The 17,825-nt window shown below is 49.1% G+C and overlaps 1 protein-coding gene across 13 annotated transcripts in view; it reads left to right on the top strand.

The window, feature by feature from the left end:
* Nucleotides 1-17,825, top strand: part of TLE3 (TLE family member 3, transcriptional corepressor) — a 100,352-nt gene that overhangs the window by 45,401 nt on the left and 37,126 nt on the right. For 10 of the 13 annotated variants that reach the window (XM_084817607.1, XM_084817601.1, XM_084817602.1 and 7 more), the window contains 4 exons: nucleotides 110-257; nucleotides 1,278-1,428; nucleotides 1,962-2,038; nucleotides 5,960-7,381. In XM_084817607.1, the coding sequence (XP_084673733.1) occupies nucleotides 110-257; nucleotides 1,278-1,428; nucleotides 1,962-2,038; nucleotides 5,960-6,067 (484 nt within the window). In that variant the 3' untranslated portion in view covers nucleotides 6,068-7,381. Of the gene's footprint in view, nucleotides 1-109; nucleotides 258-1,277; nucleotides 1,429-1,961; nucleotides 2,039-5,959; nucleotides 7,382-17,825 lie in introns of those variants that run through there. The other 3 variants (XR_014785433.1, XM_084817603.1, XM_084817604.1) reach the window with 1 other exon arrangement.

Below are 17,825 nucleotides of genomic sequence, written 5' to 3'. Positions count from 1 at the left end.
CAGCAGCATTCCTGTTATTAAGCTCCTCGTAATTAACTGGAAGCAAGAGAAAAGGATCCAGACAGGAGATGGTTAAATCCCCCTCCCTCTGCTTCGGTCTCTCTTTCAGGCAATTCCAGGGCCACACAGATGGCGCCAGCTGCATAGATATATCCCACGACGGCACCAAACTCTGGACTGGTGGCTTGGACAACACGGTGCGCTCCTGGGACCTCCGGGAAGGAAGGCAGCTCCAGCAGCACGACTTCACCTCCCAGGTAAGTCCTGGCCCTGCCTTGGCATTGGCCCCCACGCAGCCCTCTCTCTGCCCCTGCTCAGCCAAGCCTCCCTCACCAGCTGACCCCAAGGGCCTCCTTGAGAAGTGCCTCTGGGCGGAGGAGAAGCACGCAGAACCAGCCAGAAGCATCTGATGTCCGCTAGCAACAGGGCCAGAGCCCTCCCTGATGCTTTGGGAACAGCCTCCAGTGATGCAGGTGTCAGGCTGAGCAGTCGACGCAGCCGGAATCGTGGAAGCGATGGAGTCTCTCTGCGCCAACGGAGGCCAGGAGGTGCTTTGGTCCAGCCACATAAACGGTCCAGGGAGCTGGAAGATGCTCCCCCTTCGGCTGTGCTTCATTCTGTAGCTGAGGAACAGGAGCAGCCGCATCCCCATTCTTGTGCCTTCTCGTCTGATTGGGCTCCGAGCACCAGTTACCTGGTGAGGGTTGGCTTGGAGCACAGCGCAGCAAACCCAGCAGGACACGGAGGTTTTGAGCGGCTGGTTCTGTACCCAGCGCTGCCGGGATTTACACTGGCCAAACCCTGAAGGTGTCTGAGATGTGCCTTGGGGGACTCTACTGGAATGTGGAAATCTGTCTCAGGCAGCCTTCCCTAACTTGCTGCCCTTCACGTGTGTTGGGGAGGCTGGTCCAAGACAGAGGCAATAGTTTGGTCCTGAGGAAACAGCAAGCTGGAGTCCGGCTGTCTCCCCCCTGTGCCCCAGAGGAGCGGCCCGCTTGCAGCTGGGCTGTGTTGGAAGCCTCCACAACAGAACTGGGCGGAGGAAAGTCAGCTGCACTGCTTGCCAGTGGTGTGGCAGACCCCTTGCTGGTGGTGTGGAGCTTGCTTCCTCCAGTCGCCCATCTCCTGCAGTGGCTGCTGCTGCTCACTCGTGGTGCAATGGAGCTTTAAGGCTGCGCGTGCGCGTTTGCTTCCGAGCAGAGCTGGGCATGGGGAGCCGCCTGGCTGCCTCCTGGACACACATCGCATGCGCATCTGCTCTCCTTTCTTCTTCATAGATCTTCTCGCTGGGCTACTGCCCGACAGGCGAATGGCTGGCAGTGGGCATGGAGAGCAGCAATGTGGAGGTGTTGCACCACACCAAGACGGATAAGTACCAGCTGCACCTTCACGAGAGCTGTGTCCTGTCCCTGAAGTTTGCCTACTGTGGTGAGTCACTCAGGCCATATAGCCTCTTTCTTGGGAAGGGTCCCTCATCCCAGGCCTGGCCAGCTGGAGGTCCTGGATTCCGTCTGTGGCATCACCGGTTCAAAGGGTCTTGGGGAGCAGGGTTGGGAAAAGTCTCCTTGCTACCTGAGATCCTGGAGACCTTCTCCCACTTTAAGCAGACAGTAGTGGGCTAGAAGGACCAGTGAGGGGGCTGCTGAATTGAATAATCCTGCCTGCTCAATGTCAAAGGCGATGCTCATTGCCACACTGCATCTACGAAGTCTCCTCTGCCCGCTTCCCCAGTGGGGAAGAATCCTGGCTGGGAATAGGGAAATATCTCCCCCGCCCCCCCAGTAGGAGTTCTTGATCTGATGGAGTTGGTTGTTGCCGTTGCAAGTTTGATCGCATTTAGGGCTAGATTTTCTGGTTAACCCTTTAAAAAGCCCCTTAGGTTCATTGCTGGATTCTGCCGCACTGTTGGCCTGGCCTTGCTCCTGATTTGGGGAAACTCAGCTTCTGCTTTGTGCCTGCAGGGAAGTGGTTTGTGAGCACCGGGAAAGACAACCTCCTCAACGCCTGGAGGACCCCTTATGGAGCAAGCATATTCCAGGTACAAATTGAAGCAGAGGGTGGGGCGTCATTGGTGGAGGGAATGGACTCCACAGCGCCACGTGGTGAGAAGCTCTGAGCAGCCCATAATTTGCACAGCTGTCACAGGCCCATGCGCAAAAGAAACCCCAGCCATGGCAGTGTTTTCAAAGCCTAGGCTGAGCAAAGCATGAACAAAGTGCCTTTCCCTCACTAATGAGTAGCCAGATCAGGGCTGTGTGACCATCCACGGCAGACTGGAGGAGGAAAAGGTCAGCCAGAGGGAGTCTGCAGGGGGAGATAAAGGGCTGCTGCAGAGGCCAGCGGTCGTTGGGAAAGGGGCTGGAAGGCACCATTGCCTGGCTTTTTGACCGTGGCGCTGGCTGTCCTGGTGAGCCTTGCAGGTTGCAGGGGGAGGATTGAGAGAACAGAGGCTACTGCTGGGATCCACTGCAGCATCAACAGGGTGCTTGTTGTTGTTGTTCAGTTGTTCAGTCGTGTCCGACTCTTTGTGACCCCATGGACCATAGCACGCCAGACCTTCCTGTCCTCCGCTCACTCCCAGAGCATGCTCAAGTTCATATTCATTGCTTCGGTGATGCTATCTGGCCATCTCATCTTCTGCCGTCCCCTTCTCCTTTTGCTTTCAATCTTTCCCAGCATCAGGGTCTTTTCCAGGGAGTTTTCTCTTTGCATTAGGTGGCCAAAATATTTGAGCTTCAGCTTCAGTATCTGTCCTTCCAATGAGCAGTCAGGGTTGATTTCCTTTAGGATTGACTGATTTGACCTCCTTGCAGTCCAGGGGACTCATAAGAGTCATATCCAGCACCACAGTTCGTAAGCATTCAGCCTTCCTTATAGTCCAGCTCTCACAGCCATACATTACTACTGGGAAAACCATAGCTTTGATTATACGGACCTTTGTCGGTAAGGTGATGTCTCTGCTTCTTACTATGCTGTCTAGGTTTGCCACAGCTTTCCTCCCAAGGAGGAAGCGTCTTTTAATTTCATGGCTACAGTCACCGTCTGCGGTGATCTTGGAGCCCAAGGAAATAAAATCTGTCACTGCTTCCATTTCTTCCCCTTCTATATGCCCGGAAGTGATGGGGCCAGATGCCATGATCTTCGTTTTTCTGATGTTGAGTTTCAAACCAGCTTTTGCACTCTCCTCTTTCACCCTCAACAAGAGGCTCTTTAGATCCTCTCCACTTTCTGCCATTAGGGTGGTATCATCTGCATATCTGAGGTTGTTGATAATTCTCCCGGCATTCTTAATTCCGACCTGTGATTCATCCAACCCGGCGTTTCTCATGTTGTACTCTGCATATAAGTTACATAAGCAGGGCGACAATATGCAGCCTTGTCGTACTCCTTTCCCAATATGAACCACTCGGTTGTTCCATGTCCGGTTCTTACTGTTGCTTCTTGACCCTCGTACAGGTTTCTCAGGAGACAGGTAAGGTGGTCTGGTACTCCCATCTCTTTAAGAATTTGCCAAAGTTTGTTGTGATCCACATGATCAAAGGCTTTAGCATAGTCAATGAAGCAGAAATAGACACTTTTCTGGAATTCTCTTGCTTTCTCCATGATGCAGCGAACGTTGGCGATTTGATCTCGAGTTCCTCTGCCTCTTCGAAACCCAGCTTGTATTTCCGGTAGTTCTCGGTTCACATACTTCTGAAGCCTAGCTTGTAGGATTGTGAGCATAACCTTGCTGGCATGTGAAATGAGCACAGTTGTACGGTAGTTTGAACACTCTTTGGCGTTGCCCTTCTTTGGAATTGGAATGTAAACTGACCTTTTCCAGTCTTGTGGCCACTGTTGAGTGTTCCAAATTTGCTGGCATATTGAGTGCAGCACTTTAACAGCATCATCTTTTAGGATTTTAAATAGCTCAGCTGGAATACTGTAATCTCTGCTAGCTTTGTTGTTAGTAATGCTTCCTAAGGCCCACTTGACTTCACTCTCTAGGATGTCCGGCTCAAGTTCAGTGACCGCACTATCATGGCTTTCAGGGACATTAAGATCTTTCCTGTATAGTTCTTCTATGTCTTCTTTCCACCTCTTCTTAATCTCATCTGCTTCTGTTAGGTCCCTGCCTTCTTTGTCCTTTATCACGCCCGTCTTTGCACAAAATGTTCCCTTGAGATCTCCGATTTTCTTGAAGAGATCTCTAGTCTTTCCCATTCTGTTGTTTTCCTCGATTGCTTTGCATTGTTCATTTAAGAAGGCCTTCTTGTCTCTCCTTGCTATTCTCTGGAACTCTGCATTCAGTTGGATATATCTTCCCCTTTCTCCCTTGCTTTTCGCTTCCCTTCTTTCCTCAGCTACTTGTAAAGCCTCCTCAGACAGCCACTTAGCTTTCTTGCATTTCTTTTTCTTTGGGATGGATTGAGTTGCTGCCTCCTGAACAATGTTACGGACCTGCGTCCATAGTTCCTCAGGCACTCTGTCTATCAGGTCTAATCCCTGAAATCTATTCCTCACCTCCACTGTATATTCATAAGGGATATGATTTAGGTCATACCTGAATGGTTTAGTGGTTTTCCCTACGTTCTTCAATTTAAGCCGAAATTTTGCAAGAAGCAGCTCATGATCTGAGCCACAGTCAGCTCCAGGTCTTGTTTTTACTGACCGTATAGAGCTTCTCCATCTTTGGCTGCAAAGGACATAATCAATCTGATTTCGATATTGACCATCTGGTGATGTCCATGTTCGCCTCTTGTGCTGTTGGAAAAGAGTGTTTGCTGTGATCAGCGTGTTCTCTTGGCAAAACTCTATTAGCCTTTGTCCTGCTTCATTTTGTACACCAAGGCTATACTTGCCTGTTATCCCAGCTATTCCTTGACTTCTTACTGTAGCATTCCAATCCCCTATGATGAAAAGGACATCTTTTTTTGGTGTTAATTCTAGAGGGTGTTGTTCTTCATAGAACCGATCAACCTCAGCTTCTTCAGCCTCAGCGGTTGGGGCATAGACTTGAATTACTGTGATGTTGAATGGTTTGCCTTGGATTCGTACTGAGATCATTCTGTCATTTTTGAGATTGTACCCCAGTGCTGCTTTTCCCACCCTTTTGTTGACTATGAGTGCTCCTCCATTTCTTCTAAGGGATTCTTGCCCACAGTAGTAGATATAATGGTCACCGGAATTAAATTTGCCCATGCTTGTCCATCGTAGTTCGCTGATTCCCAAGATATCGATGTTCAATCTTGCCATCTTATGTTTGACCACCTCCAGCTTACCTTGATTCATTGATCTGACATTCCAGGTTCCTAAACAATATTGTTCTTTACAGCATTGGACTTTCTTTTCACCACCAGACACATCCACAGCTGAGTGTCCTTTCGGCTTTGGCCCAGCCACTTCACTCTTTCTGGCGCTACTTGGAAATTCCCTCTGCTCTTCCCCAATAGTATATTGGACACCTTCCGACCTGAGGGGCTCATCTTCCGGTGTCATCTCTTTTAGCCTTGTGATACGTTCCATGGGGTTTTCTTGGCAAGAATACTGGAGTGGGTTGCCATTTCCTTCTCCAGTGGACCACATTTTGTCAGAACTCTCCACCATGACCTGTCCGTCTTGGGTGGCCCTGCACGGCGTTTTTTATGGCTTCAGTGAGTTATGCAAGCCCCTTCACCACAACAAGGCAGTGGTCCATGAAGGGGCAACAGGGTGCAGTTGTTGCTTAATTGATTAGCATTGTCTTTGTATGTGGCACTTCCCAGAGTGACGTAGCACCTTTCCTCTCCCTTATGTTCAGGAAAACCTATTCCATTGGAAGCGCGTGCGCGTGCATGTTTTGCCATGTTTCTGGTATATGCTCACTATGTACCTGTATTCCCTTTTAGCACAGATACCTTGGTAGAAAAAGAAAAGAAAGAAAGATTGTTGCTGAAATGGATAAAAGTAAAACTGCATTTTCCTTTTCCCCCCTGCCCAGTCAAAAGAATCTTCCTCCGTCTTAAGCTGCGACATCTCTGCAGACGACAAATACATTGTGACAGGCTCTGGTGACAAGAAGGCCACTGTCTATGAGGTGATCTATTGAGCCAGGGGCTCCTGCAGGGCCACTGCGCGCCAAAGAGGCCGTGGCCTGCCAAGTCGATCGATGCCAAGACTCCGGCACGTGGACACGAAATGGAGATTAGCTGAGTATTCCTGTCATGCTCTCTGTGGATTTACGCAGCCTGTATGGATCTTCCATCATGATCTTGGAATAACTCTGGTGGAGTGAGACCTTAGAACTGGGTCCAGCTGTGAGGGTTTTTTAAGGGTCTTCTGAGGCCTAGCCGGCTTGCGTTTTTCCTGGATTTTCACTTCTTGGTTCTCATGCCTGTGACTGGGAGGCTAACGTCACAGATTTTCTTTCAGCAGAGACGTGTGGTTCTTGTCTCTCCATAAGACTTGTGGGAAATGTAAATAGTGGATGAGTCTAATACGGTGGGGGACCCCTTCTGGTACCCTGTGCCAGCTGTGTATTTTTCTTCTTCTTTGGCCTGCTGTAACTGTATTCCACTTGGGTTTGGGCTTTGTTCTGGTGGTGGCCGTCATTCCCCCCCTCAACCCCTCCACACATTCATTTGGAGATACTCTACGGACCCACAACATGTGTCTAGCTGGGGCAAAGCTGTCCTCTGTGGAACCATTTCTACTGTTGTACATGTGAATCATCCGTTGTGTTGTTCTGAGACTTGAGCACTGTATGGACTGGATTTTGGATTGTGGTTGGACATCCAGCTGCTGATGGCAGCATCAACAGAACAGTTGCGCTCTCCTGTGGGTTTTTTAAGCACTGGTGCATTTGGAGCAAGCGCAGCGTCTGCCTCCAAGTGGGCTTTGATCTCGCCCGTCACAACCTCCAGGCCTAAATGCTGAGGAGGGGTTTTCAAGAAAGCAACGTTTAAACAATATGCTCAGGGAGCCAAGAAAAAGATAATAGCAACTTGTGTGGGATTTTTTTTTATTCCAATGAAAGTAAAGTAATAGAGAGGATAACGTTTAAATACAGGTGTGTGTTTTTTAAAGTTTTACTAACTAACATGTTTTCTGTATGGTGGGGGCTGGGGCGGTGTACAGTGGGGGGTTTGTGGCTTTGGCAATCTTCTCTCTTTCAGCCTGTTGGCTCAAGCAAAAGTTGAGGGGGGAGGGGAGGGTGTCCCATCTTCTGGCATTTTTGTACTAAAGGGGAAAATAAAATTTAAACACGGGAAATCTACATATTTGTGTAGTAGAAGATCTTACCCTGTAATGTAGCATATGGAAGAGAATTTTTATACCACATTTTTATGGATTATTTTTTAATTTTTGATTTTGATCTGGTAAAAAAAAAAAAGTAACTATGGCTTAAAGGTGAAAACCTACCTGTTTTTATTAAAGGCCATGTCAGTGCATAAAGGGAGATGGAGTGAAGAACTTCTTTTCCTGTCTGTGTGTTTTGGTTTTGGAGTTACTGAGTTCCAGTTAGGAATTGGGATGGAGCAGAAAGGAAACTCTTTGAGCTGATGGTGGGGCAGAAATCGATGGAGTGTGTTTTGAGTGTAAATGGAACCCTCGGGTATGTCCAAGGGGGCTGCTTCGACATAGACGCTCATTTTGCTGCCCCTTCCCAGTTGGTGCTGTACATGCGGAGAGCAGTTACTCTCCGCATGTACAGTTAGCAGTCCCTGGATTCCTCTCCACTGTTCCCTGCTCCATGGAAGCGAATGGAGACTTTGCTCCATTAATTTACTGGCTGAAATTGGAGAAACAGTAGTGTGTGTGTATGGGGGTCTTCCTTCCCTACCCTGAAGGTCCTGGGGTGAGCAGGGGGGTTGTGTGTTGAGCCCTTGAAATTCCACCGCCTCAGGCATCCCCTGGACTGCCAGTTGGGTTAAGCTCTGTGGGAACTTCCTGTCTCAGAAGCCAAGCTCCAAGTGTGTCTTGTCTTGTCTGCCCAGTGGGTGTCACCCACCAGGGAACTTAACTCAGTCTAGAGGTTTGTGCAGAGGGCCACATTTCCGGAAGCCCCCAAACACCTGGAGTTGCCACCAGTTGCGTGAGCCTGTCTGCTAGTTTCAGTGGGGAGACAGGATCCCCTGGTGTGGGTGGACTCCCCTCCTCATTAAAGTGAGTAGGTGGCCTGAATGCCCTGTAGCCCCCATGATGGGGCTTCACAGCGGTGCACAGATGTCCACAGCATTGTCCTGTAAGCGAAGAGACGTGACACAGGTGTGGGTGTGTTCACAAGTGCAGCTGTGGCTCACCTACAAAAATAAAAGAGGACCCATGGAAATGGTGACCCCCATTCATGTGTTTTGAAACCAAGAACCGCACTTCCATATTTGTCCAGTTTTATAGATGCTGCAATCTGCAGCATTACAATAGTGTGTGTGTTGTTGGGGACAGAACTTCTCTTTTCATCCCAGCAACCAAACGTGGATCACTAAACTATGTTCTAGTTGCAGAATCTTCATTGGCCTTTTTAATGGATATAATCCAGAAAAGGAGCAACTTTTTGTCTTAGACTGAGCTTGCATTTTTTAAAAATTGTTGCCATGCAAAGAAGCCTCTTAATGGAGAATTTGGAAATGGGGCAGTTTGAGAGACGTACTCCACCAGTTCAGGATTCCATACCACTCCCCTGCACGCGCACTGCCATGGATTCAATGGATGTGTGTGGCGAATGGCCATCCACATCTACGCAGGTGGTAACTCTGGGCTAATCAGAGCCCTTGATGGTGTGGCACGGCGCACATCTTCCCTTACACAGCGATAGGTGCATAGGCCCTTTTACTCTCATGTCAAACCCGTGGGTGCGGGTGCATGCCCCTGTTGTGAATTGAGCCCTAGCCCTTCTGCCTGGCTTGTGATACGTTTGCCACCAGCCTCCCTGGCACATTGCCTCCGCTTCCCAAGCCAGCTTCCCATAGGAGAGGGAGAGCAGGCAGCAGGGAGGGCTCTCTAGCAAGGGGAGAGACCTTGTTGGGCTCGTCCTGCTCAGGAGTGCCATTTGCTGCTGGAGTGCCTAGAAATTGCATCTCCGGATGTCTCTCATAGCAACTCTTGCACTTCTGGGAATAGCCTCGCCTCCCTCCGCAGAATTTTCCCTGCTGCTGGTTCCCCTGACTCGGGAGTTCACAGGGCTGGGCGAAACATTTCGACCCCACCGCAGTCCTCAGTCTGCCTTAGGGAGGGTGATGGGCTCCAGATCTTGAGGGTGGGCATCAGGGAACAAGCTCTTCTCTTTTTTGGGTGAGGGGATTGAAAAATGAAAATGAACTGCCGAGCTCAGTTCCTAATCGAAGGGAGCAGAGTTTGTCCATCGGTGGTTCCCGCTTGATGACGCTGCAGCGGCGTGGCTCTTTTGCTTGGTGTTTTCTCTGTGCCGTTTTTCTTCTTGTCCGTAGACAGGCGGGCATTGGGGTGGGGTCTTTAGCCATGTCACATGGCTGGTGAGTGGCACAGCACTAGCACGTGTGCCAAGAATCCCCACAAATCCCACACCAGCCGTCTAGGGTAGGAAAACTGAGCTACGCACTCCTCATGCCTTCTTGGCACCTGCCACTGCCTCCACCGCAGAGCTCACCTCGTGTAGGGTCCATGTGGAATCTCCCCACTCGCTGGCATCTGCCTGGGAGTTGTCTGCTGGCTGTGGCCAGCCCTCTCTTGCCAGCCCCAAGCCCATCTCCCCTCCTTCCTTCAGCCTTGCAGCTCAAGTGATGGAGGCAGCGAGGGATCCCCAACTCTCCCTGCCCCCCGGAAAGTGCAAAGCAGGAATGCAACCCAGAAATTAGGCAAATCCATTAAAGCAAAGGGCAAGGATAGGTTAGGGGATGAGAAAGTAGTGGGAATGCCCAATAAAACCAAGACATAAATTCTATACAGAAATCCTGGTCTGTCTAAGGTCATGCTGAGGAAGCAAGTAACTTAGATCAGGGTCCCTCCTGGTACTTAAGAGCATCATGGTGGATGGAGAGGATCAAAGAGAGGACAACAATAAATGTAATAAACATACTGAAAATGGGTGCTGAGCCATGGTTTATGCCGTTTGGTGAGCAGGGACTTTGAAACCTGTCATTAAGTAGCCAGTGACTGTCATGGCACATACTGTGGTGAAAAAAAGTTTATGAACCCCTTACAATCGTCACATATCTCCAGCCTCATCCTTTTCCAACATTTATTTATCCACAACTGATTCAACATTCAATATCCATGTGTGAAAAAAAATTGTGAACCTTTACATTCAGCACCTGGTGGCCCCTCCTTGAGCAGCAATGAGTTCAAGTAAGCGTCTCCTGTAATGGTTGGTCAGTCTCATCGGTTTTGAGGAATTTGGGCCCATTCCTCCTCACAGAACTGCTTCAACTCGGTGACATTTGAGGGCTTCCTTGCACGAACAGCTCGCTTTACGTCCTGCTACAACATTTTGATGGGGTTTAGGTCCAGACTTTGACTAGGCCATTCTAAAATACGGGATTTCTTCTTTGCAGCCATTCTTTTGCAGATCTGCCTGTATGTTTAGGATCATTGTCTTGTTGTATGACCCACTTTTGGTTCAGCTTCAGCTCTTGGATGGATGGCCTGACATTCTCCTCTAGAATCTTCTGATACACTGCAGAATTCATGGCAAGCCATCCAGGTCCTGAGGCAGCAAAGCAGACCCAAACCATCACATTCCCACCAACATGCTTGACAGTTGGGATGAAGTTCTTCTGTTCGACCTCAGTGTTTGTTTTTTGCCAAACAATATTTCTCACTGTGGCCAAAAAGTTCTACCTTTGACTTGACTGTCCAGAGAACATTGTTCTGGAAGTCTTGGGGATCATCTATGTGATCTTTAGCGCACTTCACTTGGGCAACAGTAATCTTTTTAGACCACACTGGTTTCCTCCTGGCTATCCTCCCATGAACACCATTCTTTTTTTTATCGTTGAGTCATGAACACCCACATTAGCCAAGGCGAGAGTGGCCTATGGGATGTTATTTGGGGGTTCTTTTTGACTTCCTGGATGATGTGCCAGTTTGTTCTTGGACAGATTTTTGTAGGAAGGTCACTCCTGGGTAGAGTGACTGTGGACTTGAACCATCTCCATTTGCAGACTATCTGTCTGACAGTGGATTGGTGGAGCCCCAAATCCTTAGAAATGGGTTTGTAATCCTTTCTAGACTGATGAGCAGCAATATCTGGTTTTCTGAGGTCCTCAGAGATGTCTTTTGATCGTGGCACGATCTGTTTCCACACAACTGTATGGTGAAGACCAAACGCACAAAGTTTCTGATCCTTTTATAGGGTGGAGCCTCCCAAACTCACCCCTGAAGATCTGCCTAATTACTTAAACTCCTGATTCTAATTATTACCTGTAGCTAAGCTGATGCAACTAGGGGTTCACTTTTTCACATACCCCGACTCTTAAGTACTCGTTGTTTGCCTAATTTATGCAATGTTTTATTTCATAAGATATGGAACTGGTTAATATAAACCCTATTGGATATTTAGAAAAGGGCTCGTTTTGATTCACGAAGGCCATCATGGTAAAACTATGAATTTTCTGTAATTATCATTGGGGTTCACACTTTTTTCCTTGCCTCTGCAGCTGGGATGCAAGTCATGTACACAGGTTGCCCAAGAAAGTGGCAGTTAGTCTGGTGGAGGGGAGCACGCCAAGGCCTGGAGGACAGCTGCTGACAAGCCACCCAATGTACGGCTCAAGGGGCCTGGCGGCTGCCCCATAGCACCTCCTCCCCACGGTTACCCCTTTGCACATTTGTGCTCTTCCTCCCTCCTCCGCCGCCTCAACGCCGTCCTCTCTTCAACTGTGCGCCACAATAAGTAGCAGAATATGTACAGCTGTTAAAATAGTAACTGCTGGATGGTGTAAATAAAAAGTGTGGGGGGGAGAAATTAAAAATGTAAGCTTATTGCGGCATGTTCAGTTGATCTCAAAATGGCAGACCCTTGTCAGCCACAGAGCACTTTCCTTTTAGTGGGGACATGTGTGCCGTCCTACAGGGGGTTTGCCAGTGATATATTGAGCATGACAGAGCCTGCTGTGAGGGAGAAAGAAAAGAGCTGGAGCAGCAGTCTGAATTTGCAGTAGACGTACTGCAGTAGATGGTTAAGGACCCATTTCAGCCAGCTTTTAAGTGGAGCGGAGCCAGGTGTGGGCACAGGGGGCCATCCTAAGGTGGACATCCCCACTCATAAAGCACCAAAGAGTCTTACCATCAAGGAACAGAGATGGATTTGCATTAGATCTAGTGGACTGGGAATGGCGGACTTCTCGTTTGTCGTTTGCCAGCTACCTGCAATTCTTGCCCTTTATGGGTTGATTCATCTGAGCTATAACCTTTCCAAAAGGTGCTGAGCAGGCAGCAGAGTGCTGAATTTATGGCTCATCTAAATCCATCTTCCATTTGCTGCTGTTTCAAAGGCCTCGCAGCCCATGTCCCTTGTGCCCTATTACAGCTTTTGAGAACTCAGACTCTCTCCTTTTATTTGAGTACTTTGAAGGATCATCAGGGATGCTTTTAGCTCCTTTAGATGCACTATGTGTGTGTGGCTGGGGTGGGGGGTGATGCAACTCTAAAATAATATGGGATGGGACAAAGTGTGGTTGTACTTGCTAGTTAGAGAATGGCTGGTTTGCGAGTGCGTGGGCACAGGATGAACGGGTCTCGGGCGTTTCAGCACTTCTCTTGGAAGCAATTCACAAGATCATCTCTTTTTTTTAACGAACTGAATCAGAGGTAAGAAAGAATCAGGGTTTCTAAACAACATTTTCTTATCGTAAGCCATCTTCCTCATTAGGACTAGAAGGTTGCCAGCCTGGTTTAAACTGGAAGAGCTAGTGATTTGCTGCCAATAAACGAACGCTGCTCTTCAGCCACCGTGAAGAGCAATATATCCCTGTTGGTCAGGAAGCTGTCATCAGAGGGATTCCGGCACTCTGCGAATCTACCTGCTTAGCTTGGCTGCCTTCTGCTAGCCAAGGGCAGCAGCTCAGGGGCCCCTCGGCCCTCCGTGCTGCTGCTGCCTTCCTGCTAGGACCTCTGCCTGTTCACTCCCAAAGATGTCCCCCAGCTTTGCTCAGCTTTTCAGTTTTATTCTCCAGCCCTATGGGCTAGAAACTTATTTTGAAAAAAAGAGAAACAACAGTCCCACTCTATGCAGGCAGGGGAGATGGCTGAGTTTCTGCTGCATTACATCCAAATCTAAAATGAGGGCTCTCTTGGTCCATTCGGGTTCTGGAGAGATGAGCCAAGAGCAATTCCAATGGCGCCCTCATCGAGGGAGCTTGGCCAGTATAGAAATGGAATGAATACATGAAGACTGGGATGTAATGCAGCAGAAACCCAGCCTTCTCCCCTGCCTGCTTGGATATTTGGCTGGTTGCCTATCATGAGAGAATTACCATGCAGAGAAGCTCCACGTGCCCTTTAATGCCCCCCTTTTACCCACCATGTGCTGACTTGCAACAGCAGCAGCACCAGGCTGCCGCCTCTCCCTCCGCCGCAGCTCCTCGAACAGATGGCAGGAGGCAGCTTGGAGAATGCCATCAGCTGCGGTTATCTCTAGCTGATGACATGGAGTGTAAAATTTTGTTGGCCTCCCCCCTCCCTTCATCTGTTCCGCTGCTGTATCCCACCAGTTTTAATTACTATAATTGAGTTATAATGAACGATTGTGCGTTGCCATTGTAGCAATGGCAGGGGAAATGTCTCTGTGTTGCACACGCCATCTAACAAACTTCCAGTTGAAGGTTGCCAGCACTTCGCCATGACGGTGCTCAAAGGGCGCTTGTGGCGGGGGTCTGGGTGAGGTGCCTGTCCCTCCCAGGGAGGAGAAGCACTTTGTTCTCCCAGGGAGGAGAAGCACTTTGTTGAATTCCTGGGATGGGAAACGGTGGAAAGGAGCATGTATCGTTGCTAACTTGGCACAATCTCTGACTCACTTATGTGTCTTTTTGACCCAGGTCTGAGCGCACCAGTGGGGCCAGGGGTCAGTTTTCGCTGGTTCAAAACCTTTCACAACCTGCTGCATATGAACTTTATCCGTCTTGACCCTGGGAGCAATTCCATGTGTGGCTAGTTCCCCCCGCCCTTCAGTCCTAGAAGCACTATGGCAGCCTTTCCCAGCCTAGTGCCCTCCAGATGTTCTGGACTGCAGGTCCCAGCATTCTTGGCCATGCTGGCTGGGGCTGATGGGAGTTGTAGTCAAAACATCTGGGGGGTGCCAGGTTGGGGAAGGCAGCACTATGGCTGACTTGCATGACCCTGGGATAGTGAGGGCTGCTTTTTTTTGGCTAGGTCCTGCATCACTCTGAAGCATCTTCTGTAGGAGAGAAATGCACAGGAAATAAGACTCCCCTGCCCACAGTCAGAACCATGTGGTACGGATTTTCCTGGACTGCACCTCTGTGGGATACAAGTGCGTAGGAGTTGCCTGTATGAACAAACCATTAAAAAAAAATCCCATTAACAATTCAGAGATAAAGATCCACCCTGACTTTACCTTGACATGCTCTTTCTAAAAGTTCAGGGAGGTCCTCTGTTGAAATGAAGCATGCAGCACTCTCACAGCCTGAAATGGTGCAGTCCAGGAAAATGGTACCACTTGATTCGGAAGAATGTATTTTACTTTACTTTGAAATGCTCTTCAGTTATACCACACCTAGGTCAGCTAGCAAATCAAAACCCATTGCAATATAAAATCAGTTAACAGCCACCATAAAATAGGGCAGTAAAAGCAGAAGCATGAAGTTACAGTCACAGATGAGAACCATTTCAACCAAGATTCAGAAAGGCCTGGGGAAACTAGAGCGCCCTTGTCTTGTGCCAAAAAGACATCAGAGTTGGCACCAGGTGAGCCTCTCTAAGGAAAGCATTCTAGAGGTGGGGCACCACAGCTGGGAGAGGAGGCCCTCTCCCTGGAAGCTGCCCATCTCATGTCAGCTGGCAGGGGTACCTGGAGGACGCTCCCCAGTAGAGACCTCAGTTCGGGCTCTCGAACATGGTGCCCGTGGGCACTATTGTGCCTGCTGTGAACCCCTTTCCACCTGTCAGGCCCCCTGCCCCTCCTCTGATTGTCATTTAAAAAGATCTTTGCATTGTTTTCTCCCTGGGAGCTGCAAAGTGAAGTGCTGGCATCCAGCGCCATACTTTATTTCCAAGAATGTCTATGGCAAACGGGGAGGGGGGTGTCTGGGGGAGGGGGAGACGTAAGGGCTGTGCTGTGTATTTTACCCGTGTGTGTGTGTTAACTGGCTTTGTTTTGGCATGGTGTGTGTGATGCCTGGGGGTGGGGGGGGGGAGAGTTTGTCTCTCTCTGAGCATCAGTTTGTGGTCTGTGAAATGGACATTTCGTTGTGCGTTGTGGGAGCAAATAGGTGATTTGGCTTTTGGAGCTCAGTCCCCACTCTGCCTTGTACTCAGTTTCGTGAGTGAACAGACATGACTTTAAATCTGTGTCTAGGAGCTACATCTTTTTTTCATTTTTACTGTAGCTGCAAGGAGCCCAGTCCAGCTCGGAAAGGCGGCCCCCTCCCATGCTAGAGTCCTGATCTGAATTGGGGTCCCTGAGCCTACTCTAGAGTAAAAATTAAAAAAAGATATAGCTGCTAGACACAGTTTTAAAGGCATGTCTGTTTTGACTCTTGGTGAGTTTACTTGTCTCTGAGTCACGGTTTGCCTTCTGTAAAATGGGTGTTGATGTAGAAAACCGGGTCCAAAAGTGTGGTTTTGTGTTGTGGATCCCAGACCCCACCTCTGCCTTGTACTTTGGTTCTTGGTCATATTACTTTTCTTTTACCAATTTGCCTTCTGGGTGTCTCACCCACCATGGCAGTCATTTTGTGAATGGGCAAGTTCTTCTATGGTAGCCGTTTTGTGAGAGTGCCTACAAAACACTAAACATTCCCAATGCACCCACCAACGTAAAAAAGGTTGGAGGCCCCTGCCTCAGCCAGTATATGGGCAGCTTCACGTACCACTTGGTGGTACTCACTTGGTACTCACTAGGTGGTGATTCTTCAGCTACCTGTGCCTGGTGCCATATAGGCCTTTCAAGGTAAGCATCAGCACTTTGAATAAGCTTGGAAATGGACCAGCAGCCTGAGAAGCGGTTCTAAAATCAGCAAGAAAGGGTCCTGTTGGCTGGTCCTGGTTAGAAGCCTTAGCTCTGCTATATTTTGGATTAATGGCAGTCTCTGAACAATAGGCAGCCGAGGGTGGCCAAGGTGTGGACGAGCGTGAGCCAGAGCAAAGGGAACTGCGGGCAGAGGGCAAGAAGCCTTGGTGGGGCCAGGCTAGTGGGGGCAACGAGGACACCAAAGGGCGAACCAAGAGGAAAGCGGATGGGGAAAGGGGCGATTCTGTGGTCCCAGGATATAGGGGAGAAGGTTGCAGGTGGTTAGGGGAGATGGAAGAGAAAGGTGGGGAAGGAAAAAGCAGCGTGGTTTAGGGAGAGCTAGGAAAGGAGAGAAATGGGGCCCCACCTGGGAATGGGATCTGAGGGGCACAGAGGCAGCCACATGCCGGGCTCAGGGGAGGAGCCAGAGGTGGCGGCAGAAGCCCCAACCAGGGTGGGGAGAGGCACTCCTGGACTGGAGAAGTCCGGCACCACCAAACCCGGGGTCCCTGGGACCATGCAGGAAAATGGGGAGCCAGCCTGGGGGGCGCAGGCGGCCACCGGGCCTGTTGCTGCCTCTCGGCCCAGTGAATCCAGTTCCTGCATTGAGCAGGGGGTTGGACTCGATGGCCTTGTAGGCCCCTTCCAGCCCTACTATTCTATGATTCTATGATTCTATGAATAGATGCCTGCATTGTAAGCCCTGACTCTGGCCTCTCTGTGAGAGATGGAACCTGTGAGACACTCAGATGCGGAGCTACCCCCAGCGAGCCCCCAGCTTTTTGTCTGTGGCTCTTGCTCCTTCCTGAAGTCTGAAGCAGCTGTGAGGCCGCAGAAAACCATAGGGACCACAAAAGCCACACAACACATCTCTGGGCGGCCGCTTCAGTTTTGAGAGCGCCAGTCGTGTGCCCTGGAAGGAATGCAAAACAGTGATGTTGGGGAAGAGCAATTTGCACCTTATTAGGGGAAAATAGGCTGGCCAGTTTATGCCCATTTTGACATCAAAAGTTTGAAAAGCATTCTGAGAGGGGAGAGAATTAATCTGTTAATTTTCCTCAAAAGAAAGTAAATGTTAGGAAAAATAAAATCTTTCCCACAACCCTGTTGTGTTAACATTTCCACACAAAAACGTCCCAGTATTCTTTTCTGCTTCTTACTGGTTAAAAAAAGAATTTTGTTTTTCAAATCTTTAATGGACAGCTTTCAGATGGGGGTAGGGGGAGGACATCCAGGCGAATCCACCCCCCTTAAAACAACTTTTAAAGAAGTGGATGAGGGCCCCTGCTTCAGCCCAGGCCAAAATACTGACTGACAGCTTGTTTCCAGAGGAGCAGCAAAAGGACGGACAAATACTTTGCAGTGGCACTTGGGATAAAAAGTAGAAGTCCAAGTCTGACCTAGGACAGTGGCTGGCCTTTTTAGCTCCTTGTACTGAAGAAATAATTCAATGTTCTGTGTTCTTTGGGGCTTTTAGAGTGGTCAAGAGAATTAATCTGAGAATTCTTCAGAGAGAATTAAGAATATGTCTTCTACCCTAAAAATGAAGTAGGCTAGAAACTGAAATAAAATAACTATCTCCACCACTGGCTCATCAGAAATAAATACGTTTCCAAACAAAAAGTGGATTCTTGATTAGAGCCCAAGGATGGTGAAGTGTACGTGTGTGTGTGTGTGTGTGTGTGTGTGTATCCAACACACC

The sequence above is a fragment of the Heloderma suspectum genome, chromosome 11 (assembly GCF_057233095.1).
Source record: "Heloderma suspectum isolate Gila_16-S chromosome 11, 16-S_ref, whole genome shotgun sequence".
NCBI lineage: Eukaryota > Metazoa > Chordata > Lepidosauria > Squamata > Helodermatidae > Heloderma > Heloderma suspectum.
Note: the sequence above shows the minus strand (reverse complement) of the source record. Positions and strands in the feature narration are given on the sequence as shown.